Source organism: Zingiber officinale, chromosome 2A, assembly GCF_018446385.1.
Source record: "Zingiber officinale cultivar Zhangliang chromosome 2A, Zo_v1.1, whole genome shotgun sequence".
Lineage (NCBI taxonomy): Eukaryota > Viridiplantae > Streptophyta > Magnoliopsida > Zingiberales > Zingiberaceae > Zingiber > Zingiber officinale.
This window is the reverse complement of record NC_055988.1, coordinates 141,623,249-141,650,377: the sequence shown is the minus strand read 5'-3', so window position 1 is coordinate 141,650,377 and position 27,129 is coordinate 141,623,249. Positions and strand designations below refer to the sequence as shown.

Here is a 27,129-nt window from a genome sequence, read left to right as displayed (position 1 = left end):
TAACATGTCATGTTAACCGCTTCCGCACAAAAATTCTTTGCAAGCCCTACATTCAGCCTGAGGCATCTTGCCTTCTCAATGATTATCTTATTCAACCTTTCCGCTATCCCATTCTGATGAGGTGTCTCGTGAACCGAGAAATACCTTATTATCCCATGTTGCTCACAAAATTCCTGAAACGTTGAATCTATGTACTCAGCCCCATTGTTTAACCTAAGACATTTGATCTTTCTTCCGGTCTGGTTCTCCACTTCGGTTTTCCATAGTTTAGACTTTGTAAAAGTTTCTGACTTGTGGCGCATAAAGTATACCCAAACCTTTCGTGAGAAATCATAAGTAAAACTCACAAAATACAAGTTCCCTCCACGTGATGCTACACTAGTTGGTCTCCAGAGATCCGTATGTACGTAGTCTAGAATCTCCTCCGTCTTGTTTGTTACCTTCTTGAATTGTACTTTGCTCTATTTTCCAAAAACATAAAATTTGTAGAATTCAAGCTTGCATGTCTTGACACCCTTCAACGAATCTCTCTTGTGAAGTTCTAGCATCCCATGTTCACCCATATTCCCTAGCCGCATATGTCATAAGACTGTACTGTCTGATTCAGACTCCACCGAGGCAACTCTACCTACAACTGTAGTCCCTATTAACTTGTAGATATTTCCTGCTACCTTTTATGCTTTCATTACTGTTAGAGCTTACCTCCTCCGTGTTGGCCTTGGGACCGATTGGCGGGGGCGCTGGGGGCGAGCGTATTCGCCTTTTGCCACCATTACTGTTAGAGTTCCCTTGTTGACTTTCATCACCCCGCTCACTGATTTGTAATTACAACCAATACCATCTAGTGTGCTTAGTGAGATCATGTTCTTCCTTAGCTCTGGTATATATCTGACATCACATAAAGTTCCGATCACACCATCAAATATCTTGATTTTGACGTTCTCTATGGCAATAACTTTACATGACATATTGTTTCCCATCAATAGTGAACCAGAATCCACTGTCCTATAAGTGTCAAACCAATTCTTATTTGAAGTCATATGATATGAACATGTAAAATCTAAAATCCATTCATTTGTCAGCTGCTCCGAACTCGACATAACTGATAGCATATCTCCATCATCTCTCTCTGAATTTTCTTTTTGAACTATGTTCGCAGACTTTGCCAAACTACCTTTGTTCTCTGCAATATGTTTCTTTATCCCTGAACAATCTCTCTTGATATGACCTTTGCCTCCACATTTGTAGCACGTGATCACCTTCTTCCTTCTCGATTTAGAACGAGCCTTGTTATTGTTACCCGATCTATGTCAAGATTTACTCCTACCACGCTTTTGGTTGCTATTTACCACAAGTCCTTCTCCTTGAGAAACTTCATCGCTTGTTTTCTTCATTTGGTGAAAATCTAGCAACGCACCTGTGATTTTCCTCCAATTTGAGAGTTTCCTTACCCCATATCAAAGTAGTAACCAAATTCTCATATGTAGGAGATGAAGATAGAGAATTCAACAACATCATCTCCTTGTCCTCATCTTTGATCTTCACATTAACCCAATTCAGATCACTCACAATCTGGTTGAATATGTTGATGTGTTGGCTCAGATCAGTTTCTTCTATCATATTCAGCCCAAATAATTTCAGCTTAATATATAGCTTGTTTGTCAATGACTTTGGCATGTACCGACTTTCCAACTTTTGCCAGACTGCCATCAGTGACTCCTCATCCATGACATGGTACATCACATCATCTATAAGACAAAGTCTGATTGTTGCTACTGTCTTCTCTTGAAGTTCTTCCCAATATGATCTCTCCATATTTTCTGGTTTCTTTTCTCTTAACGCCTTCATCATGTCTTGCTGCACCAACAAGTCCTTAACCCTTCTTTGCCATAATCTGAAGTTTTCAGTTCTGTCAAATTTCACCATATCAAACTTCGCAGAAGTTGTCCCCGACATGTTGAAGAAATCCACTAAATCATATAGCTCTTATACCAATTATTGCGTAAAGAAAGGGGCAACACCTCTCAACCTCTAACGTACGGAAGAAGAGGAAGAGGAAGAGAGAAAAGAGATCACGCGCAGCAACAAGACAAAGACACATAAAAGGAGAGCAAACAAGATAAAGGAGAAGAAGAGAAAGAAGAAGAGTTACCATGGTTCGACAGCATGCCTACTTCACAAAAAGGCCGAAACTTTATTAGAATTCTCTCTACACAAGAGAATCACATTACATGATTCTTATGATTGTTGTTGTACAATAGGTTTACAATAATCCCTATAAATAATACACAAACCCTATACCCGGTAAAATCATAATAGAATTTTGTTATGAAAAATCACAATAGAATTCTGTTATGAAAAATCGTAAAAAAATTCTGTTATATAAAATTATAACAAAATTTTATTACGAAAAATCTTAACAGATTTTTCTTTCATAACATTCATCGCACCAAATATGAGCCACCCATCAACAGGGACGATAACCATTGGGTGGATGAGCCATGGCAAGTGGATAAGGCAGTCAGAGCCAACAGATCGAGAGACAGGGTGAGTAGTTGTCGGAAGAGTGATTTGCGTATCCCTACGAGCGACAAGATGAGCTTCATGATTGAGGAGCTTCTCAAGGAGTTCCTCAGACGAGATTGCAGTGTCCCGGGCTCGAATGACATGTGCAAGTTCCTTGTAGTCATCATCAAAACCATGAAGGACTTTGATGGTGAGGTCTTCAATCTAAAGAGGGGCATTTATGAGCGCTAGTTCATTAGACTTGGATTTGATAAACAACATATATTCAGTGATAGATTTAGAGATTTTGATTGGATTGCGAAGTTATATTTTGAGTTATGTAATATGACTATGGGAGGGCGTGCCATAAGTGGGAGAAAGAGTGTTCCAGGCATCACGAGATGTGCGAGCAGTAACAATGAACGGAATTAAGGATGGAGAAAGAGATCTAATAATAACAATCAGTATGAGTTGATCTTGATGGATTCTGACATGATATGTAAGATTAGGAGTCTAAGTATCGTCGACAATATGTAGTTTGTCCTGACAGAAGTGAGAACCATTAACAAAGCCAATCATATCATGACTAGCGATGAGGGTCATGAATTGTAGACACCATGAGAGATAATTGGATGAAGTCAACTTCAAAGGTGCATGGGCAACAACATTGAAGCAGATCAGGATGGTCACAGGTACCAACTATAGGAGCGATTGCTTGAGAGAGAGGGTAGGCGGCAGCGATGATAACTGCAATGACAGCTAGGGCTAGGGTTTGTGGTGTACGCCTGAGACTTTGATACCATGTGAAAGATATAAAAAAAATATATTTCTATATTCAAGAATAATGATACAAGGTGTATTTATATACATGATAGAAAGATAAAGCTAAAAAGAAAACATATATAAAAACAAAATATATATATATATATAAAAGATTTATATACTATATATTCCAAAATATCATAATAAATATCAACTATACCAATACTAGAGGAGTTAATTTGAATTTTTAATACTTTAATATTTCTAAAAAAATTATTGAGCCCATGATGCGGAGAGCTCATGATCACTGCCATTAACATTCTCAGCATCCTCACAGAGTATAACCTTTTCATTTTCTATTTTAGATTATGTTACAGCTGTACTACTTCTCTGTACATTTGTATATTAATTTGTATATACATTTGTTGTCTTTGATTGATATTAATTTTTATGACATTTTACTAAACCATTTAAAAATTTTAGTATTACTCATTTCTCATATCTAACATTCATAATTTCAAAAACACTTATCATATTCCCATTATACCTCTTCCTTTTATAAATTGTTTTCTTTCTAAGTTCAATTTTTGTTCAATTCATTTAAAAATTCATTATTCTCAATTTAGACTATCAAATTTTAAAATTGGTTGATGGACCTACACTATTCAAAAATTTAAATATTTAATATTTTGTGAACCAGAATAATCCCAGAAATCTATTAATGGTGTTGGTTAGGGGTATAAATGAACCAAGCTGCTCATGAACTATTCGAAACTCGATTCGATAAAAGCTCATTTGAGCTCGTTTAATGAGACTCGTTAAGATAAACAAACCAAGCTCAAACTTCATAATATTCAACTCGTTAACTTGTGAACATGTTCATTAAGCTCATGAATTAATTTAAAAATAATAATAATTTTAATATTGAATTTATAGATTTTACACTCTATTTATGAAACATATATATTAAATTTATTTATTAGAATAAAATTATAAATTTTAATAAGAATATTATAATTTTTTCTAAATATATAATTTAGTTTTTAATAAATATTTAAATTTATAATTTATATTTATTAAGTTCATTTAGGCTCGATAAAAGTTCGAATAAGCTCATGAACTATGAATATATTCGTTAAATAAAGCTCGAGCTCGGCTTGATTATAAACGAGCTAAACTCAAACATTCAAGAGTTCGGCTCAGCTCGGCTCGATTACACCCCTAGTGCTCAAGGGCGTGGCTAGGTGGAGCTTTGGGGGTGCGATCGCACCCTCAGAAATTTGAGAAAAAAAAATTGTACATTGGGAAAAAAAATAAAAAGACTTAATTATAAATTAAATTTTAAAATTCTATGGACTTTTATATTAAAAAATCTAATGAAAAATAATCATGTTTTATTTTTTTTCTCTCCCCTAATTTCTTTTTCCCCTCTCCCTCCCATGTTTTTTATTTATCTTCAATATCGTGTTTTTATTTTTTCCTTATGTTTTCCCCTCTGCCACTACTGTTCACATTATTGTCACCACATGATATTATTGCAAGTGCTATCATTGTTTGCTATGAGTATCGTCATCGTCGCTACACCAATTCTCCTCAGCAAACATGTTTTGATTATGGTGAAATGTTCTTGTTTGATCTTTTTCGTTACAAATTTAAGTGCTAAAAAAATTATATAGTGTCAAATTTTCATATTCATATTGTTATTTGCTAGTCAAGTATGTTATTTGTTTACTATCAATTTTATTATTATTTTTGAATGGTTGGAAAAAAGATAGTCATTAAATTAAGTAATTATGTGTTTAAAATATTATTTTAATAATAAATTAGGTGAAATATGAATGTCGAGGTATTTTAAGAAAATATGAGATATACCTACTTCAAATAGATCATCTTCCCCTCTACTACATCCTTCTCCTCTGCCTTTTTCATCTAAATGATTCTTTGACTTTGAGTCATAGATAAGGTCTAAGGATTGATAGATCGTTGTTTTAACTAAAATCAAGGGCTAAACTAAAAAATTTTCAAATTTGACTTCATTTTTAACTTTTTGAATTTGAAATTTAAACTTTTAGACAGTGAAAATTGATCTATACTAATATTTAGAATTTAAAAAATCTCCTTCTGGGCTAAAATCCTGGCTACGCCACTGCTAGTGTTGATTAGTATTATTATCATAGGCTTTAAAATGAGCTTGTGATAAATTTTATCAAGATTTTGCAAGTTTAAAAATTGATTATTCTCAATTTATATTATCAAATTCAAATAGGAGGATATGGATAATTGACTAATGAACCTTGAATCACTTCAATTTAAAATTAATATACTATTGCAAATTTTCTTAATGTTGGTGCAATTGACACTAATGATTAAACATGAGTTTTGATGAATGATAAATAGATGAAAGATAGATGTGTTGTTGATCTAACCTTATTACCGAGTGTGTAAGGTTAACTAACTTGACAGGTTAAGAGGATCAGACACCAAGCAGGAATCCAGTCGGAATGTGTGATTTTTGATTGGCAAAGTCCAGATGTGGTATTCTGGCAAGAGGTCAGGATGTTCGATTCCTGATGGGTTGAAGTCTGGTGTATGATTCCAGCAGGAGGGACGGGATGTTCGATTCTCGATTTGTGAAGTCTGAATGCATGATTCCCGCAAGAAGACCTGGTGGGTCAGATTGGATGTCAAGAAAGTAACTTGATACTTGGTAAGTGAAGGTAAGTCACTAGAGAAGAGTGGCTCAATGAGGACGTGTCCCGATTGAGGGGACAGTAGGTGCCGATCCAATTTAGGTCTATTTCGGAAATCTAAATTTAGACCCTGATTAGATCTTGATCTTCGGGTGATAGGATCTAATTATTAATTAATACAATTTTATTGTGCTAATTTTATTTTGCAGGTTATTATTTGTTTTGGGCTAACATGAACTTGTAGGGCAAAAGGAGCACAAGTTGTCTCAGGTGAACAGTATCTGAGGCACCTTCCAGGCCACAAAAGGCGCCTTTGGGAGTTTAAAGGCGTCTTTAGTCGGATAATGCAGAAGACCTCGACGACGATAAGAGCCGATTTTTAAGGGATAGGTTTTATGGTTGAAGGCGCCTTCCATCCCTTATAAAAGAGGCATTCGATTAAGGCTTTTACAACAACTCTTCTATAAAGTTTTACGCGTTCTTTTGACGTTCCAACTATTCTGGCTTTGCACTATTGCACTGCTACGACACTGCTGCGCCTGACTGTCGCTAAGAAGTTGACTAACACTGAATCTGATCCGATCATTTATTAAGTGTTGGTTAACGAAAGTAAATTATGTACTTAATTTTTGCAGAAAATGAAAGTGTAGAGTATTACACTTGTCTTGATTTTTATTGTATTTGATCCTCTTTTCTGGTGATTTCAGAAGAGGTTATTAGTTGATTATCCATGATAGGTTCGTGGGACCCGGGTCTTGGAGTAGGAGTCGCCGAAGGCTCCGAACCAAGTAAAATCGAACGTGTATTTTTCTTTTTCTTATTTTCTCGTTATTTCGCTGCATTCATACTTAGTTTTAAAAAGAAAAAAAGAAGTTTTTAAAACCACGTCATTCACCTCCCCCGCTCGTGCGTGTCTCGATCCAACACTTTATTGAATTAAAGATTTTTTCTAGGTGATTAATAGCTAAGTAAACAAATCACTTTAAGTTTGATCTATCAAACAAGGAGAAAAGGAAAATACAAAAAATAGAATAAACATTGTATAGATTATAGTGATCTAACGCGTGCTAAGATTGAAAAGTTTCGTTCTCGTGGTGTCCAGTTGAATAGATTTATTATAATAGGATAATGTGTCAATTTTTGACAAGTGCATATCTTTAAATAAAAAAAATTCCTATCTTTTAGTCACTTAACGATCGATTATAAATTGATCTCGTTATTTATCTTCCTTTACATAATTTAGGGATGAACTATGAGACTGATTTACTTCCTTTGACATAATTTAAAGATGGATTACGAGAGACATTTGAGATGAATATAATTTTTTACTACCATACTATAATAAAATTATTGATCGGACTTCCCAATCCTATTTGATATAGTTCCTTCTCCAATGATCGTATATAAACAAATCTATCATAAATTAATCATATAAAAAACAACATACAATTCATAATTAAGCAACACATTGATTGGAAGCAAGTTCCAAATACAAAGAAAGCCTTGCATGGGAGCCAAGTTATGATTAGGTGCGTCATAACTTAGCTTTATCCAACGCCAACATTAATTAAGCTTCGACTGATTGATCACCTCCTCTTCCTTTTTCCCTTTCCCTGCACTAGTACAAATACCCACTCAAACCCTCCTCCCTCCTCATCCCTAGCTCCTTCATTCCACACTACTACAAATTACAAGCCTTTCAAACTTATCGATGGCCTTCCGGCCCTTCCCATGTCGTCCTTTTAATCCATCTTGTGCTCTACCTCCAACTGTAACCCCACCACCTCGGCCAAGTCGGAGTCCCCCGCCTCCCCCTCCGATTGTGACCCCACCACCTCCGCCACCACTTCGGAGTCCCCCGCCTCCCTCGCCAATTGTGACCCCACCACCTCCGCCACCACGTCGGAGTCCCCCGCCACCCTCGCCAATTGTGACCCCACCACCTCCTCCACCTCGCCGAAGCCCCCCTCCGCCGTCACCTGCAGCTGTACCCCCACCAACCCCACCGTCGAGGCAGCCACCACCGCCACCTCCTAAACTGCCACCGACGCCTATCCGCCCGCCACCCACCCCAGTTGCACCACTTGCTCCGCCTCCGCCGAGCCCAAGCAACAGCGTCGTCATCGTGGTGGTCGTCTCCCTCGGCGGCCTCTTCTTTCTCGCGTTCCTTGCGGCCGCCATACTCTGTTTCCTGAAGAAGAAGAGGAAGCAGAAGATGACGGCGAGAGAAGCGTTGGTGGAGTTGGAGGATCATGTGCACGTGCATGAGACGGTGGTTCCGGGGCCACATGGGCAGCATCTGGCGGCTGTCATCGTCGACGAGGACGTCGTAGTCCGCGAGAGGTTGAAGAAGGGGGAGGCGACCGCGGTTGCTAAAGCTTCGCTCGGTGGCTCCGTGGACCCGACTGCGGGCTCCACTGCCGGAACTAGTCGCCCCGGCCCGGTCGGTTAACAGAAAAGGTCGATGGTGGGCCTACCTGAAAACGGCGTGGGATTGGTTGATTCTTTAATAACTTATATAATTGCGTGATTGGAATATCATATGAATAATTGTGTTTATATTGTTCGAGAACTTATTGTATTCACTTGGGAAGAAAAATAATATCATTCATCTTGAATTTCTAAGGGAGTATCAGTATTCATTAATTAAAAAAAATACTTGTATAACCCTTGCACATTAATTTTTTTTAATCTAGATATACAACTTTTTAAATCGATTAATTCAGAAATAATCAGTCTAACTCCATGATAATTTTCTATTGATCATCCAGATAAGACTAAGTTGATTAAACTTAGATTGATTTATATTTGAGTTTCGATGTTTTGATAATATATAAGAGAGAAGTCACTTGGTTAAGAGAGGATTGAATATTTGATTAAAAAAGTCCTAACTAAAGGTTAGACAATAAAAAATCTTAACTGAGGTTAGACAAGAGAAAGTCCTAACTGTAGGTTAGGCAACGGAAAGTCCTAAAGGGAGATTAGATACATGCGAAAAGTTTATCGAGTGACTAATCTTAACTGAGGTTAGGCAAAGGTGATAAGTCTACCAAACGACTAGTCTTAATTGGAAGTTAGGCAAGGGAAATCTTAACTAGAGGTTAGGCAAGGATGAGAAGTCTACCGAATGACTAGTCCTAACTGGAGGTTAGGTAAGAGAAAGTCCAACAAGAAGGTTGTCAAGGAAAAGTCCAAGTGGGTCAAAGGTTAATCAAACACTTAGTTATCGGAGTCCAACGTAACGAGAAGGTTGGCAAGGAAAAGCCCAAGTGGGTCAAAGGTTGACATGACATTTGGTGATTGAAAGTTTAACAGGAAGTTAGCATATGAAAGTCCAAGTGGGTCAAGGAGGACTAGACACTTGGTGAAGAAGCTTTAACAAGTCAAGGTTGGCCAGATGCTAGGCAATGGGAAGTCCCAATGAGTCACGATTGAATTTAGTATTGGCTAAAGGAACTCTAAACTTGAATCAGAGCTTAGGGTTGGGCAATGGATTTAGAATAATCGATTGACCCAAACTAATCGATTGGTGTAATCGATTAAAGACCTTATTCGGGAGCATAATATGTCCCAGAATCAATTGCCTTAAGACCAATTGATTAGTATATTTCTTGTGACGACATAGAAGGGTGCTAGAATTGATAGGGGCAATTGATTCCACATGGTTCAATCAATTTGGCTAATCGATTGGAGTACTTTTTGTGAGAACAAAAAGCTTCTGAATCGATTGGTTCAATCCATTGAATGGGCGAAAAAAAAGTCGTTCTGTAAATTTTGAACAATTGACCTGATGTGATAATTGATTGGGGGTAAGGCCAATCGATTGGGAGAGGCTTTTTAGCTCAAGAGAAACTGTAGAAAAGGGGCTTTCACTATATTTTCGACAAGCCACTTCTTGATAAGTTTGAAGCGAAGTGTTACTGTATTTCCATCCAATCAAGAGGTATTTCCAAGTAACAAGAAAGTACTCAAAGTAAGATTCATATAAAGTTATTTGTATTCATTGTATTTACTTTCATTTTTTGTTGTATTCTTGTGCTTGAGTTTGTATGAGGCTTCTCTGCCTCTGAGAAAGAATGTTTTCATAGTGAAGCTGTGAGTGAGGAGTGAGCTCTTGGATTAGTCACCTCAAGGAGATGGATATCAAGTAAAATTGAATGTGTTAGCAATTGAGAGTTTTGCTTCGAGTTTTCCGCTGTCATTTAAGTTCAAAGAAACAAAGTGAGATATTCATCACCCTCTATCTCATACATGTCCTAATAAGTGGTATCAGAACGAGATTACTTTTCAACGGACTCATTACCAGAAGGAGTAAAGAGCTAGAGAAGGAAGAAGAGCCCTAAATTTTAACAAGTCAAGGACTTATCATCAAAGGAGCTCAAATTCAAAATGGATTCTCAAGATGGGTTCGGATATGGCATTCGGACACCTCCACCCTTCGTATTAGGAGGCTTTGATCTTTGGAAGTTAAGAATAGAGAATTTTTTGATGATGGATATAGAGCAATAATTTACTCTAATGGAAGAATTTGAAGCTTTTATAGACAAAAAGGGAGAACCTCTTTAGAAGAGTAAATAGACCAAATAGAAAGTCAAGAGATCCAAGGCAAATGACAAGATAACTAAATTATTAGCAAATGACAAGCTTTCATTTTCTATTACAGTTAATTTTTTATTTAAACAAACAATAATTTTAAAAAATTTCTTATTCAAATTAAGATATACCTCTTCGGAACCTTCGGAAATGAGTACGGACTCGTGGCTCGATTCGGGTTCGGACCCGTCTTCCGATTCGTCCTCTGATTCTTCTTAGCGGGCCATCAACGCGAGGTAACTCCGGTGCTTCTGATCTTCGGGCTCCGATTCTTCTGAAGACGAGTCATCCCATGTTGTTTTGAGAGCTTTTTTTTGGTTGACTTTGTCTTGTCGCTCTTCAATCTCGGGCACTCGTTCTTATAATGACCCTTCTTGTTGCACCCGAAACAAGTCACGTTCCTTGGTTCAGATGGGGAGTTGATCTTCTGCAGGTCCTTTTTGCTGAAGCTCTTCTTCCTCCTGGTGAACATCTTCCTTACTAGGTTCACCAGGTACTCTTCATCTTCAGAATCTTGGTCGAACTTATCTTCAGGGTCAGGCTTGGTCTTCTTCCTTTCCTTAGAGGAACCTACAAACAAGGCAATACCTTTCTCGGTTCCGGCGTTAGTCTGCTCGTGTATTTCAAGTTCGCAGAATAGTTCGTCTAGTTTCAATTTAGATAGATTTTTTGAAATTTTGTAGGCATCCACTATAGATGCCTACAATGTGTTTCGCGAAAAAGCATTTAAAGCATACCTTATTAAGTCTCGATTTCCATTTGGTGGCCTATCGCGTGGAGTCCATTGAAGATGTCTTTGATCCTCGCATGAAGTTGACTCGCTATTTCTCCGTCCTGCATGTTAATATTAAATAGTTTATTTAATAGAAGGTCACGCTTAGTTTCCTTGGCGTCGCTTGTTCCTTTGTGTAGTTCGATCAACTTGTCCCATAATTCTTTCACATTTTCGTATGGTCCCACTCGGTTCAACTCTTCCTTTATCAGCCCGCATTGCAGCGTGTTGAGAGCTTTGTAGTCCGTCGAGGATTTCTTTCTCATGTCTGGAGTCCACTGTTCCGGGTCTAGTAGATTTCTGGAGTTGTTGACCGACACCTTGTATCCTCTGGTGACGCTGAACCACTGGTCGAAGTTGGTATTCAAGTAAACCTCCATTCGCTTTTTCCAGTAGGGGAAGTTGTCGTCGTTGAATATGGGGGGCGTACTGTGCTGAAGCCTTCGACTTGATACATTTTGATCCTGAACACAAATAAATAAAGAAACGAGGAATCCTAAGACTTGGTATTCAAGTAAACCTCCACCCCTTGTCTGATTGGTGGTTGCACCAAATCAAAGCGGTACTTGCTCTGATACCACTTGTTGGATCGAGTAATTCGCTAGAGGGGGGGTGAATAGCGATTTAGAAATTCGTAGAAAATCGAGTACGCAACGGAAAAATAAAAACACAACGCTAACACAAGTAATTTTTTACTTGGTTAGGAGCCTTCGTCGACTCCTACTCCAAGGTCTGCACTCGTCGAGTGCTTTCGTTGGGCAATGCACTAGCAGTTCGAAAATTTGCTTACAAATTTAAGGTACAAGAACTTTTTTTTAAAAAAATATTGACAATAGTAAAGAAATAAAAAACAGCACGTTGTCCGAGTCACTTCGCAGCGTTGCAGGAGCACAGCACAGTAGAGCAAGAGTTGGAAGATCTTGTTGTGAGTTGTTCTTTGCTCCAGGGCTCACCCTCCTTTTATAGGAGGCTCCGGGCACCCGGATCCCTTCCGCCGCCCGGATCCCTTCCGGGCGCCTGGAGTGTGATGTAGCATAGCCAATCATAAAGCTCCACGTAACGAAGCGGCGATGAGGATAACTTTTGCATTTCGAGCACCCGGATCCCTTCCGGGTGCTCGGATCCCTTCTGGGCGCCTGGACCTCCGTTTTCCAGCAGATTTAACTCCCTGCAAGAAAACATTAGTCCGAAGCACCAATGCAAATTATATATCCTGCAAAACAAAATGTTAACACAGTTTATAATAAAAAAGAAGTATTAATTAGATTCGGATAGATTCTATCTCACCGAGATCCGAATCTAGTCAAGATCTCAACTTAGAGTTTCGAAATGGTTCTAAGTTGGATCGGCGCCTAAGTTCCCTTCTTAGGAACTCGTCCTCATAGTCACTCCCTTCCAGTGACTTACCTTATCTTACCTGCCAGACGTCCGGTTAGCCCTTCGACCCGTCTAGACTTCGTGCCAGACTTCCGGTCAACCCTTCGACCTGTCTGTACTTCGTGTCAGCTATCCGGTCGGTCCGTCAACCTAGCTAGGCTTCTCCTGCACATTCGGTCAAAGTGTTAGATCACAATAAAACTAATTTAACCCACTTTGTCATTTATCGAATTCTTAATTAGATCATTAGTGCTAATTACATCAACATTAATGTAATAATTTTTTTAAGCTAGTTATTCAGTCAATCAATTAATTTTGAAATGAGTAATAGTTTTGAACAAACTAAATTAAAGTTTATAATAGTATTAGAATAAAAGTATTTTTGAAATGAAAAAAATAAGATACAATAAATAATTATGATACATCGAACAAACGAGTTTCAAGGAATGGCTAAAGCACTCATCGTTGTTCTCTTACATCCACTGGAAAATGTTCTTGTCGGAGACACAAACCAAAATTGCAGTAATGAAACAACTAGCTCGTTTTCGTCGGCAAACAATAAACCTGAATATCCACAAAACATTCACTAAATTATGTCTCATTAGATTCAAGATACATATATACAATTCCCCAAAATATTAACAGCAAACAAAAGGCGAAAGTTGAGCCGAAGAAATCAAATTATTGGCCCGCAAGGAGTAAGTGCTTCAACGATATGAGAATTTACTGCCTTCCCTGCAACCATGCGTTGGTGAGCTGCACGTCGGCGGCCTCGCCGGAGCTCTGCGCCCGCACGAGGCAGAAATGCGTGCAGAATCCCACCGACGACTGCACGCGGGTGGTGTCCAGGATGTAGCAGACGGCGCCATCCATCCCCCTCCCCTGCACCACCAGCCCCCACGTCCTCTTCTTCCTCCGCACCACCGCCTCCACCTCCTCTTCTTCCCCCGGAAGCTCCTTCACCAGAACGACTGCATCCGGCACGCGGCGCTCCTCGTCCCACCTCTTCCTGATCCGCTTCCACCTCTCCGACGCCGCCGCTTCTCTCTCCAGCCTCAGGCCGCCGTCGGAGAACACGTGCATAAGAAAAGGCCCGTCACTGATGTTCCGCACGATCTGCGTCACGATCAAATTTGGATTCTTGACGACGAGGGAAAAACATGAAATTCTTATGTACCTCTCCAATGGAGTCTCTCATCCACTGCTCCAGCTTCTCGGGGGTGACAACGACTCTGTTCCACGCCTCCTCTTCCTCTTTCTTTTTATCGTAAACGGCCTCCATCGCCCTTTCCATGGGGGTAAAAGATGACTCCGGCGTGACGCAAGAGGTAAAGCTAGACAATTGTGCCCACCTGGCCGACAACATCTCCGGCACTGGATCGGGGGAAGATTTGCGTCGCCGCGGCAGCCATGCACTAGTGTGCATTGGTGAAATATTAATGCGGCAGAGCAAAGAGGTCATTTCTACACTATCAATGATCGACCATCGGAATGCGATTCTCGTCAGGCTCACTACTTCTCTCCCCTTTATTGGCGATGACCACCGGAATTTCATGACGCCGTCACTCGTCAGGCGTCCATTGTTTATTCCTTCACGCATGGCATTGCTTGCTTGCCTTGGCCAGGAATCGGACTGGAGGGAGAAAAGGGAGCTTCAATGGCGGATCCGCTGTAAAATATAAAACATTTGACCCATCGTTATGGTGAGTCGGTAGAATTAGAGCTTAATTGGCAATTTTTGAGTGGACGAGTTGTGTGGTTTGGGTGTGGACTCAAGCACTAGCTCTAAATTGCGCGAATGAGAAGGCTGCCACGCTTCTGCACGTGGCAAGCTCACGCCGCAGAACGCTCTCCATAATTAGAAATTGCCAAAAAATAGTAATAAATAAATTATCAACTTAGCTATCATAACTGACAATTTATTAAAATTAAATTAATAATTTTTTTACCCATCAAATCTATCTGATGCGGCGACGGAAGGAGCTCTACCGGGCACGGATTAACTGTCACGATAGAAATAAAAAATAAGATAATCAACGCTCAAGCATCAAAGAACCGAACGACGAATAATTATAGTGGTCGGTCGGGATAGTCAGGGCCCGACCAGTGGGGGATATGTCCGAGCGGACAACCCTTCCAACTCGGGAGATATGATAAGTAGACGCTCAATTCATATTATCAAGACATCGATGGAGATCGGATAGTTTGTCCAAACGAAAAAAAGCAGGTTACTATATAGCTACTGCACGGAAGAGCAACCTAAGGCTGTCAGAGTGAATGGGTTCTGCCCGAGTAGCTACCCTGCTTGGCCAAGCAGTGGGACATGGCGGGCGGAGCAAAGTCCCAGCCGAGCGACCCAACAATGAGACCACTATAGTATCTCTCGACATCCTTTTGGGAAATAGTGTTGCTGACATGAGATATGGTCGACAGGTGAATCGTACGACAGAAGTTTCTACTATCGCATTAGGGATATGCGTGCCCTATTAAGATATGGTGTCAGATGTACTTTCCTGAGAAGACCTTTTCATGGGACACCTAGGAGAGTGTGTCCATGTCTCGAGAAGCGTGCACACTGCCCACCAGAGATCTATATAAAGGAGGGTCCATCACTTGCGGAGGTACGCGTTATTTGTTGACTCTCCGCAAGTGTACGGATATGTCGTAAGTAATAATAAAAGATATCGAATCTACAGAAACTGGAATAAACACTAAAGATGTCTCAACGCGAGTTACCTAAACAACCAATCAATGGGTTGACAAGTGTAAAGTAAAACTATGAAATGTAAACGAAGAAATGAAAGAATAAGAAACAAGAATAAGGGCAATGATAAGGGTATGCTCTAGGAGTTTTGGTTTCTTTGTAATGTTATTCAATGTAATGATCTACCAAATCGTATTCCTCAATTGTCCATCATTTGTAGAAGGTTGCCGGTTCTCTCTTGCAATAGACAACTGACCTAGAACTAAAATATATCTAAATGTGATTAATTAGAAATGAACCTATGTTGTCCTTACATAGGCTTGCCTGTCACGTGCATCCCTTGGATAATCAACATAGAATTCATCACTCCTCAACCGCATCAAGATATAATATGTGAACACAAACTATCTATCCTACCCTCTTGAAATACCTAATTTCACTCTCAAGATCCTACCTCAAACGTCCTTACACAGGCATGTTCTGTCACGAACGCCCCTCGGATAATCGAACGAGATACAATCCATACAAGATCCACTAGATATTCAAACATTCAATTAAGCATGGTAATTAAGCCCTAATCACAACAATCCACACACGAAAGAATAGATACAAACAGGGCAAAATCATAGAAATAGGAATTTAGGCAAATCCACAAGAGTTTACATCAAATCTCTATTACAAATACACCCTCCATCCTAGAACAAGAGATCTAATCCATGGAACAAGGAAAGAATCCAAAAGAATAGGAAAAGACAAACATCTTGATCCCGAAATCCAAGAAAGAAAGGGAAGAAAAGCTTATCTACGATGAAGAACCGTCTTCGGATCTAATCCTCGCTCCCCGGAGTCGAAACCTTGAAGATCCGCCCTTAGATCGCCGGAAATCCTCCCAAGAAAGTGGAGGAACGCCCAAATCTTCAATTCCCCCCAAAAGGGAGAAGATCCCCTTTTAAATCTTGAAGGAGACTTTATATAGAGGTGAGGTTCGGGCGCCACACGACCTCGAGGCACAGCCGTTTGAGGTTCACACGGCCAAGGCCACTCCTTTCTCTGCCTACCTTACACGGTCGTGTGTGATACACGGCCGTGGCACACACTGCTTCTGCTTCCCTTGCATGGTCGTGTAGATCTACATGGCTTGCACTACCTCTACCTCTGGAAATCTCGCACGGTCGTGTGGTGCACACGGCTAGGGACTTCTTGGTCTCTGGAAATCTTGCACGACCGTGTAGATCTACACGGCTGTGTAAGGCTTCTGCTCTGGATGGCTTGCATGGTCGTGTAGTGTACACGACCATGGTCTTTTTGGCTTCACATCTTAGCACGACTGTGTGAGGTTCACACGGCCATGGAAACTTCCTCCTCTGCTGCAGCCACACGGCCAAGGATCTCCATACAGCTTGGGCAACCCCCCATGGCAGGGCCGTGTGAGGTTAAGGGATGGCGCCTTCCTCTCTAGCTTCGCTTACAGATTTGGCCTCGAACATAAATCCTTCACCAATTTCAACCCTTGTACACAGAAAATGCACAAAAGCAGATCTCCAAACAAAAAGAGTAAATATGTTAAAAGGAAAACTGAAAGTACGAAAATACATAGACAAAGCATGTACAAAGTATGTGAATGTGCGTCAAAACATGCTAAACAAAGGTATATAATCTATGCACATCGTTATTCTTGAGTTCTACTATTGCTATTGTTGCTCCACTTTTCTCCACATTTCAATGACTGACTTGAGTGTCGGAGGGCCAACGCCAGGGACCCCTTCCCTGGCCCGGCACTAATGTCGTTTTTTTTGTAGAACGAAGCGAAGTCCATGTCCAGTTAGCGAAGCCGCCACCTCCCAGCTTTCTAGCTTCACGGTTTCGGACAGGATCATTTTGGCACCGTATGTGGGAATGCAACCAGCATCTGAACAGGAAGATGGTGTTGGACCCCGTGGTTGTTTTGATGTGATCAACCAAGTTAGGTTAGGTCCTGCTTGTTATTTGATCCATGTGTCTAAGTGTGCAGGAGCTTAGGAGCGCAGGAAGTCGAGTGGAAGATGCATCTAGCGAGAAAGACGACACAGGAAGAGAGCCGACGGGCTTGGTGCGTCCAAAGGACGAAAAAGCTACGAAAGAGATATAAGCCATAGCTTCTCCTACAAGTGATGCCAAAACAGTGATCAAACTATTTAAGAAGGTGATTTTTCCATTGTTCGGTGTACCCAGGGCAGTTATTAGCGATGGGGGTTCGCACTTCATTGAAAGACAGTTTGAAAATTTGCTAAAAGAAATACGGAGTTAGTCATAAAATAGAAATGCCTTACCATCCCCAAACTAGTGGACAAGTTGAGATTTTCAACCGGGAGATCAAAGTAATATTAGAAAAGATAGTATCCAATTCACGAAAAGACTGGTCATTGAAATTAGATGATGCTTTATAGGCATACCATACTGTTTTCAAGACTCCAATTGATATGCCCCCATTCCGACTCATGTATGGGAAGCCATGTCATCTTCCAGTAGAGTTGGAATACAAGACCTATTGGGCGATTAAATAACTTAACATGGACCTAAAGTTAGCAGGAAATAAAAGGAAACTCCAATTGAATGAACTTGATGAGTTGAGGATGGATGCCTACGAACATGCCAAATCTTACAAAGAGAGAAGAAAGAGATGACATGACCAACATATCCTGCGGAGAGAGTTCAAGGAAGGAGATTTAGTACTATTGTTTAATTCAAGATTGAAGCTTTTTCTTAGGAAATTAAAATCAAGATGGACAGGACCATTCCAAGTCAAAAAGGTGTACCCGTTCGGAGCAGTCGACATTTGGAACGAAGAGTGTGGAGAATTTAAAGTAAACGGACAACGTTTAAAAAAATACATCCACGACGTGCCGGTTGAGGAAAACACGCTGATATACTTCTCAGATCCGCGCCCGCCTGAATGTTGCTGAAAAAAAGGGTCGAGCTAAAGACCTAAAACAAGCGCTTCTTGGGAGGCAACCCAAGGGGTTTCGTTTTAATTCGTTATTAGTTCAAAGAAGCTTTTTTATTGTCGGATCTTTATTTTCAGGATGTGCATAACCTCCATGACCTGGCCATGATCGTTTCATGAGTGTAAAGGCATCAGAGGAGTATAAAAAGGTGAAGAGCGAGACACTATGCGCGTAAGAGAGTCGGCCGTGTGACCCCACACGACCGTGTGACCCCACACGGCCGTGTGAAGCTAACTGAGGAAGAAATGCCACTGGCCGTGCGACCCCATACGGCCGTGTGGCTTGTGCAGAGAAAGAATAATATACAGTCATGCTGAATGGCACAGTCGTGCGAAGTCACCAGAGGGGAAGAGGGCGCATGCCGTGCAGATTTGGCACGACCGTGTGATCGTGGCCGAGAGGAGGAAAGAACCGGCCGTGTCAACTGACACGGCCGTGCCAAGCTATCAAGAGGAGGGTGTGTAGATTCTTACACGGCCCGACCCAATTCCCCTCCTATTAGGGCACGGGTGAGCAGAGGCTTACACGGTCGTGCCGCCACCATCATCTCCTTCCTCATACCCCCCTTCTCTTTCCTTCCTCACACAAGTTTCCAAAAGTGCTACCATCCATCTCCCTCATTCATCTCATTCAAATCTACCTCTCCCGTCATCCACGATGTCAAATATTATCGAAGGGAGCTCTCGTCAAACGAAAGGAAAAGAGTCGTTGGTTGTCTCAAACAAGGGGAATGCACGCTTCAAAGGTATATTTAACAACGTAACTTCGGCATTACTTTCTCTAGTGATGAACAATTGTATCGTTATCACTCTTTATCCAAACGTTCTATTTTGAGCACTAGATTTATGGACCAAGAAACCTTGGAAATGCTGGGGTTTAGGAATGATATTGATTGGTTGCTTGATAGAATAGGTTGGACTAACGTAATGACCATGAAGTACCCAACTTATCCTCGTATTGTTTTGGAAATTTTAAGCTCCATCACTGTTGATAATGTTTAAGGAGGAGGAAAATTAAAATTTTATTTATTTAATGATGACTATTAATGGAGTCTTGAGAATTTTATAGTATACTATGATTTGCCTAGGGATGGAGCTTACATAATCCTACCTGCTTTTGAAAATTCAAATTTATGGGAGCAAATTGGTGGGCAGTCTTGCTTTAGTCCACATGTTTCTAATGGCACTAGTATCATTAACCCAATTTTTCGATATGTCCATATGATGATGAGGAACACGATTTTGGAAGGGGTGGTAAAGAAGGAATTGTAAGACTTTCAGACTTGTATTGTTTATGGGCAATGATAAAAAATGTGTCTATTAATTCTGAATATTTCTTTTTAAGGCACTTGATAACATTAGGGAAGGCTTCTTCCTCTGCCCCAATTATTTTAGGAGGATTGCTTACTCATATTGCGGAAGTACTAGGATATGATCTGAGTGGTCTTGAAATGATTGAAGATGTTTATCGAATGGATTTAAATTTTTGTTTAACCACTCATTTGATTCGCCGAGAGGAATATGGGTATAATCTTGTGATTAAGGATAGTTTTCCCCTTAGATTGTCCAACCCGACTTTGACCACGATCCATGTTAAGGAGAATTGATGTTTGACTTTAGCAAAGCAACAAATTAACCCACCTCCAAACTCCCTTCCTAGAAATATGCCTTCAGTTAGTCGAGATATTTTGTGATTCGATTCCCAAGAATTTTGTCCTATTATTAACTCTCTTCATCATGACTTGGAATAAACTAATAGATTGTTTACTATAAATTTTTGCATGAAGGACGAGCAATTTAAGCACTTACAGGATTGTTTTAGGAGTGAAAGAGATTTATGCACACGAATGCTTGAATTCATGGATACTCATAGGAAGAGAATGGCTTGGAACGAGGATTTTAGGTGGTATATGAGGAATTTTTATAGTAGTTTTGACGAGTTGTTCTCATATCATAAACAAGTAAGGGACTTGAGATGGGCAGTTGAGTCTTATCCTGAGCTTCCCGACCTCCCCGACCTTCAGCCCCATAGGCCATTTTGATTTAATCGGGACGATGAAAAATCTAAGTCTGGGGGGGTGTTGTGTTTGCACAACCTGAGTCGTGTCGAGTCCTTTTCTTTTCTTTCTTTCTTTCTTGAAATTTATTTAGTTTGCTTGCATTTCATTTTTATTTCTTTTAGTTTCATATTTCTACTTGCATCTCAATTGCACTTTCTTTTCCCACTTATAGTTTTGAGGCATATTTGAGAACATCAAACCCTCTACTTCCTCTGTTGACTTGTCCAATAGTAAAATGACTAGCACGTGTATTTTCTTAGATCATGTGTTGTAGAAATAGTGCTAGTATGTTTGGTATACCTCCTTTCTTTATCTTTAGTAGCATGAAATAAGCTAAGCATTATACGGAGTTTATATAAGTCTTAGCCTAACCTTAAGGATCTTACTTTCACTTCACTTAAGTACTTAAACTTGAATAGTAGAAATATTTTGAAATAATTATGATTCATCCAATTTGCTTAGTACTTTTGTTCCCATGGGAATTCCTTTGTTACATTTTGGTTACTGGATGATCTCGGATCATGGAAGCTCATTTGGAAAAAATCTAAATCCCAACATATGCATTTGACATTTGTGATTAGTGATACACCTCTATAGCACCAAAAAAAAAGGAAAAAAAAAGAGCTGAATAAGGGATAAAAAAATAGTTGTCGTGAGTGGAAACTTACAATTTACTCCTTTGAGATCGAGTTAGGTTACTGGAGAAATAAATATTATGTTTCTCTTGATTCCATGTAGTATCCTTTGAGACCTTGTGTGATTTAAAGAAAACGAACCAAGTGTGTGGCAGGTAAGTGCCTATCACCGGGAACATTAGGAATTCAATTGTATGACGACTTAACTAGGACAGAAAATTGAAACTTGAAGAGTTTGAGTTATTATTGCACCGAGCACAAAGAACTTATGTTTAGGCCATACTTAGGTTACTCCACAATCATGCTTATCAATGAAACTAGTTGATAGAGTTAGGCGAGTACACTAGGGATTATAATACACTATAAGAACTCATGAACATAGATTGCAGCGTTTTGCTTGAGGACAAACAAAGGTTCAAGTCTAGGGGTGTGATGTGCGTAGATATTATGATCGTTTATGCATGCTTTAACGTACATTCACTTGCTTTATTTGTATATATTCTTTGCATGATCATTTCTCTTATCGTTTATTCAGTATTTATTACTCTTTTGTCGGAGATCTGCTCTTTGTTTGATTTTGTGTTGATAGGGACAACTTTTGGAGTGAAAATGACGATTGTTGATGCACCCGAGCAAAGCAGAGCATGGTCGTGCACCCCGGCATGGTCGTTGTTGGTTAATCCTAAGAAAACGTACCGGTTCCACTATACAAAATTTTTTTGTACAAGTGTCGAACCTTTCCTTAAATAACCTATTGTGTTCTTTAGAAGTTAAATTAGGAATCGCAGACGAAACTTAACATCATTGATTCTAAATTTAACTTATCTGTTCTTAATGGTTTATGATCCGGTAGTAAGAGTGGGCCCCCCCTCTTGCAAAGTCAACGCCAAGTGGAAGTCACCGGAACAGCCGCCCACCCAGAGGAGAGTGTGGTCCGACCGGACAGACGGCCGTAGACGGCCGGTCCGATTGGACTGCCGGCCGGCCGATGGAATCGAGTACCCGGAGGGGTCCGGCCGGCTCGCACTTATAGTTGGGAGGCACCCTGTCAAATCGGGGTTCCGACGCAGTTAAAAAGGTCATGGACCGAGCTGACCTTTTGACCGACCACAGTCATAAAGCACCCCTGTCTGTTAGTCTCCACAAAGCACAAGTAAACCACTGCGGATGTCCGGTCGGATGTTTAGGTACCTCTCCACTGGGACTACAAGTTTGGAGCAAGGAAAAAAGCCAGAGGATTTCTTTCTTTGACAACCTGTAGGTTTCACGTGTGAGCCATGCTCCAAATCTTGTGACAAGGGATTCTGCTGTCCCATCGAGGGCATGCTTTGACTGTATCGATATGGGTCAGGTAAACTTTCTGACAGCCGCGTACCTAGGAAAGGACAGGTAAGCTTTCTGACAGCCGCATACCTAGGATAAGACAGAGGACACTTATGCACCTTGGCACGCGTGCCCAAACCTTTCACAGCTCTATATAAAGAACTTCAGGTTTCACCGACGGAGGATTCTGGGTACGTACTCTGAGACTTTGGGAGCCACCTTATTCATCGTAGTTTACCTGACTTGAGCGTCGGAGGGTCGTCGCCGGGAACCCCCTTCCCGGCTCGACTTCTGTGCAGGTTAGCCGGAGCATCGCGCCACCAGGTGGAGATCTACATCATCGAACCAGGGAGCGCCACGTGCCCAGCGTCTGTTGATTTCTGGTTCGGACAGGATCAAATTGGCGCCGTCTGTGGGAACGCACCTGCATTTGAACAAGAGCAATGGACGAGGCTGGACGACAACACACGGTGGCGCTTTCAACAGAAGAACTCGAAGCTCTGGTCGAGATGAGGGCTGCCAAACTCGTGGAGCAAAGACAAAAAACATCAGCCGAACGGCCAGAGCAACAAGCAACATCTGCGTCCGGTGGCCGAGCGGAAGCACCTCCAGCCACCATCGCATTCCATCGGGCCTTATTTCGCACCCCTGAAGCCGCACCAGCTCGAAGAGATAGAGGCTCTTCTTCAGACGAAATTCCAAGGCGGGATGACAGAAAAGGAAAAGCTCCTCGGGCGGACTCATCTCCCGAGCGAATCAATCGCCAATTCTCGGAGGCTATTTTACGAGACCCTCTACCCAAGCACTACGTGCCTCCGACGATCGGCGAGTACAATGGAACAACGGACTCGGATGATCATCTGGGTAAGTTTGATAACACAGCCACACTCCATCAATACACCGATGGAGTAAAGTGCCGAGTCTTTCTTACCACTCTCTCGGGATCTGCTCAACGGTGGTTCCGGAGGCTGCCGGACGGATCCATCACTAGCTTCAAGGACTTCCGAACGGCCTTCCTCCACCACTTCGCCAGCAGTCGGCGTTATCAGAAGACAAGTGTCAGCTTGTTTGCCATCAAGCAAGAGCCGAGAGAATCGCTTCGAGCTTACATCCAGCGATTCAACCAAGTGGCGATGGATATCCCAACGGCCACATCGGAGACGATGATGAACGCCTTCACGCAAGGCCTTGTGGATGGGGACTTCTTCCGGTCGCTCATCCGAAAGCCGCCCCGAGATTACGATCACATGCTACATCGGGCCAACGAATACATAAACGTGGAAGAAGCGCAAGCCGCTCGGAAAAAGGAAACTCCAACCGAGCGCGCACCTGTTCATGCCGAGCGGAAACAGAACGCCGCTCAGCAGCCACCCAGAGGACCGAGGGCCGAAGCAATTCGATCCCCCCACGCCAGATCGCACGTACAAGAAGTGGCTGCCGCTCGGTTCAAGCCAAAGAAGAGGTGGACCCCTATGTTCTGCTCCATCCACCAGTCGGATACGCACAACACGAGGGATTGTCGAAGTCTTCCCTTCGTGGCTAATCCCGTTCCCAGGAAAGCCGAACGGCGGTCGCCTCCCATGAGACAAAGGGCTCATGAAGCTGACCGGACCCGCACCGAGAGGCGACATCACCAGACGCCCGATCGGCACCGATCCCCAAGACAGGAGAATCGCCGGGCGTCCAGAGAACGGTCCCGACCGTCCACTCGGGAGGAGGAAAACAGGAGCAATACTTCCCGGGGTGAGATCAACGTTATTGCTGGTGGGCCGACCGGAGGAGACTCCAACCGAGCCAGAAAGGTGGGCGCCCGGCAGCTGCAGATCCACGCGGTCGGCTCTAGCCAAGAGCGGGCCAGTGGACCGGAAATCACTTTCGGACCCGGGGACTTAGAAGGAGTAGAAGTGCCCCACGACGACGCGCTGCTCATTAAAGCGGTAATAGCAAATTACACCATTCACCGCATATTTGTTGACACAGGGAGCTCGGTCAACATCATATTCAAGAAGGCGTTCGATCAGCTGCAAATTGATCAAGCCGAGTTGCTGCCCATGACGACCCCGCTCTATGGGCAAGTTCAGCCGGTCGGACAGATCCGGTGGCTACCTCACCGGGAGAAGAGCCGGTCAGGAGGACCAGGACAATAAACTTGGTGGTGGTCGAGTCTCCGTCATGCTACAACGGCAGTTTGGGGCGATGGGCGCTCGGCGAATTCCGGGCGGTTGTCTCAACCTTCCACCAGAAGATAAAGTTCCCGTGGAGGACAAAGTAGGAGAAGTGTGGGGAGATCAGCTAGCAGCTCGGCGGTGCTATATAGAGATGATCCGAGCGGAGCTTGTTCCGCTCGGAAGGCACCGAATCGAGGTACACGCCATAACCAGAAACCTCCTGCTTTAATTTATGATGAAAGGAGGAAGTTCAGATCCATCCGACCCGATCGGAGGCCACGACTTTATCGCCTCGATGCGGAGGAAGAACAGAAGGAGAAGCTGATCCAATGCCTCCAGCGAAATCATGATGTCTTAATCGGGCGACACATGAGTTGCCGGAATTTCGCGAGCCTAGCGCAGCATGGGTTGCATGTCCACCCACGCCGGCGGTGAAGCGAGGAAAAGAGATTTGATCGGCGAATGCCATCATCCGAGCGGAAGTAGAGAAACTTCGGAGGTCGGCCACATAAGCGAGGTGCAGTTCCGTGGCTCGCCAACGTGGTATTGGTCTTCAAGCCGGGCGGCAAGTGGAGAGTTTGCATCGACTTTCGGGACTTAAACAAAGCATGCCCCAAAGACTTTTATCCTCTGCCCGGATAGATCACCGTGGACTCTACTTGTGAATTAATTGCATGCTCGACGCCTACAGGGGCTATCACCAAGTACCGCCGTGAAGATCGTGAAAAGGTTAGCTTCGGATCGCCGACTGCACATATTGCTACAATGTGATGCCGTTCGGATTGAAGAATCGGGCCACCTATCAACGCTTGATGAACAAAGTGTTCGGGGAGCGGACGGAATCTGGAAGTTTATGTGGGCGACATTCTTATCAAATCCTTCCGAGCGGCCGATCTCTTCAAGGACATGGAAGAAACCTTTCAAACGCTACGCAGATATGGAGTCAAGCTAAATCCCGAAATGCTTGTTCGGAGCAAAAGGCGTTTCTTGGGATATATAGTGACCGAGCGGAATTGAAGCCAATCCTAGCAAGGTGAAAGCTCTGCAAGACATGCCTCCAAGAAATACGAGGGAAGTGCAGCGGTTAACCGGTCGGATAACCGCTTTGTCGATTCATCTCCAAAACCGCCGGAGCCTACCATTCTTCAAGATCCTGCACACCAGGTTCCTGTGGGATGAGGAATGTGACCGAGTTTGAAGAATTGAAAACATATCTGAATTCTCTGCCTATACTTGCCAAGCCGATCGGGGTGAGTCACTTTATATCTGTCATTCAATCGAGCATCTTGTAGGCTCGGCACTTGTGAGGGCGGGCGAAGACCGGTGTATTTTCTAAGCCACATTTTAAAGATGCTGAATCGTTACACGGACTCGAGAAGTTGGCCTTTGCTTTGATTCTAGCCGCTCGGCGCCGACCATATTTCTTGGCTCACACCATCATCGTCCGGACAAACAGCCCCTAGGGAAGACTGTTGAATCCAGAAGCGTCCGGACGGCTCATCAAGTGGATGACAGAACTAAGTGAATTTGACATCCAATACCAGCCTCGCTCGGCAATCAAAGCGCAATCCTTGGCTGATTTTGTGACCGAAGTGCAGAGGCCAGAGCCGGAAGCTCTGTGGAGGATATATGTGGATGGGTCTTCCACTCGACTCGGAAGTGGGATTGGAATATTGGTGATCTCACCTCAAGAAGAAAAGATGCACCTATCCGTCCGGCTGGACTACAAAGCCACCAACAATGAAGCAGAGTATGAGGCCCTCATAGCCGGATTACAGGCAGCACGGCATGTGGGAGCCGGTCGGGTGACACTCTATTCGGATTCACAGTTGGCCGCTCAGCAACTTTCTGGTACCTTTGAAATCAACAGCGTTCGGCTTAAGCTCTACGCTGAAGCCTTTGAAAAACTCAAAGCTACCTTCCGAGAGGTCCTTATTCTAAAGATTCCCCGAACGGAGAACCAAGCTGCCGATGAGTTAGCCAAACTAGCAAGTTCTATAACGCCGGTCGCCATTCAGCAACCAATTGAAAAAGTACTGCTGGTGGCGCACGTCGACCGAATGGAAGGCCTCACATTTCCAAGCGACTGGAGGACACCCATCATAGAGTTCCTCCGCTCGGGAGCCACATCGGTCGGTCGGGATGAAGCCCAGCTGCTCAGGAGGAGGGCCGGTCGGTTCACACTCATCGGCGATCAGCTCTACAAGAAGGCTTTCTCTCGCCCGCTGTTGAAGTGTGTGAGCTCGGAAGACTCGGCTTACATCCTCCAAGAGGTACATCAAGGATCGTGTGGAGGACATCCGGGCGGACGATCACTAGCCAAGAAGATTTTGCTAGCTGGATACTTTTGGCCGACCTTACAAACAGACACCGCCCGGATAGTATCTACTTGCCTTTCATGACAGAGGTATCACAATGTCTCCCACCGACCGGCAGAGGAGATGAAGGCATCAACCGTCTCATGTCCGTTCGATCAATGGGGAATGGATATCGTGGGTCCATTTCCTATGGCGACCGGGCAGAGGAAATTTTTGCTAGTGGCGGTCGATTATTTCTC

General features: G+C 42.5%; 2 protein-coding genes across 2 annotated transcripts; one reads left to right on the top strand and one right to left on the bottom strand.

Annotated features, from left to right (window-relative positions):
• Positions 1–7,618: 7,618 nt before the first annotated feature.
• LOC122040091 (protein TRACHEARY ELEMENT DIFFERENTIATION-RELATED 7A-like) lies at positions 7,619–8,549 on the top strand. The gene has a single exon (XM_042599452.1). It carries the CDS (start codon positions 7,669–7,671, stop codon positions 8,407–8,409), a length of 741 nt encoding a protein of 246 aa, XP_042455386.1. The 5' UTR covers positions 7,619–7,668; the 3' UTR covers positions 8,410–8,549.
• Positions 8,550–13,197: 4,648 nt separating this feature from the next.
• Positions 13,198–14,318, bottom strand: LOC122040090. The gene is made up of 2 exons (XM_042599451.1): positions 13,877–14,318; positions 13,198–13,815 (listed from the first exon to the last, which is right to left on the bottom strand). The coding sequence occupies exons 1-2, from the start codon at positions 14,297–14,299 to the stop codon at positions 13,423–13,425; spliced, it is 816 nt and encodes a 271-aa protein (XP_042455385.1). The 5' UTR covers positions 14,300–14,318; the 3' UTR covers positions 13,198–13,422.
• Positions 14,319–27,129: the final 12,811 nt, after the last annotated feature.

Coding starts and splice junctions, on each gene's coding strand:
- LOC122040091 (XM_042599452.1), top strand. CDS start 7,669: ATGGCCTTCCGGCCCTTCCCATGTCGTCCTTTTAATCCATCTTGTGCT.
- LOC122040090 (XM_042599451.1), bottom strand. CDS start 14,299: ATGCGTGAAGGAATAAACAATGGACGCCTGACGAGTGACGGCGTCATG. Junction 13,816..13,876: donor TGAGAGACTCCATTGGAGAG/GTACATAAGAAT, acceptor ATCGTGACGCAG/ATCGTGCGGAACATCAGTGA.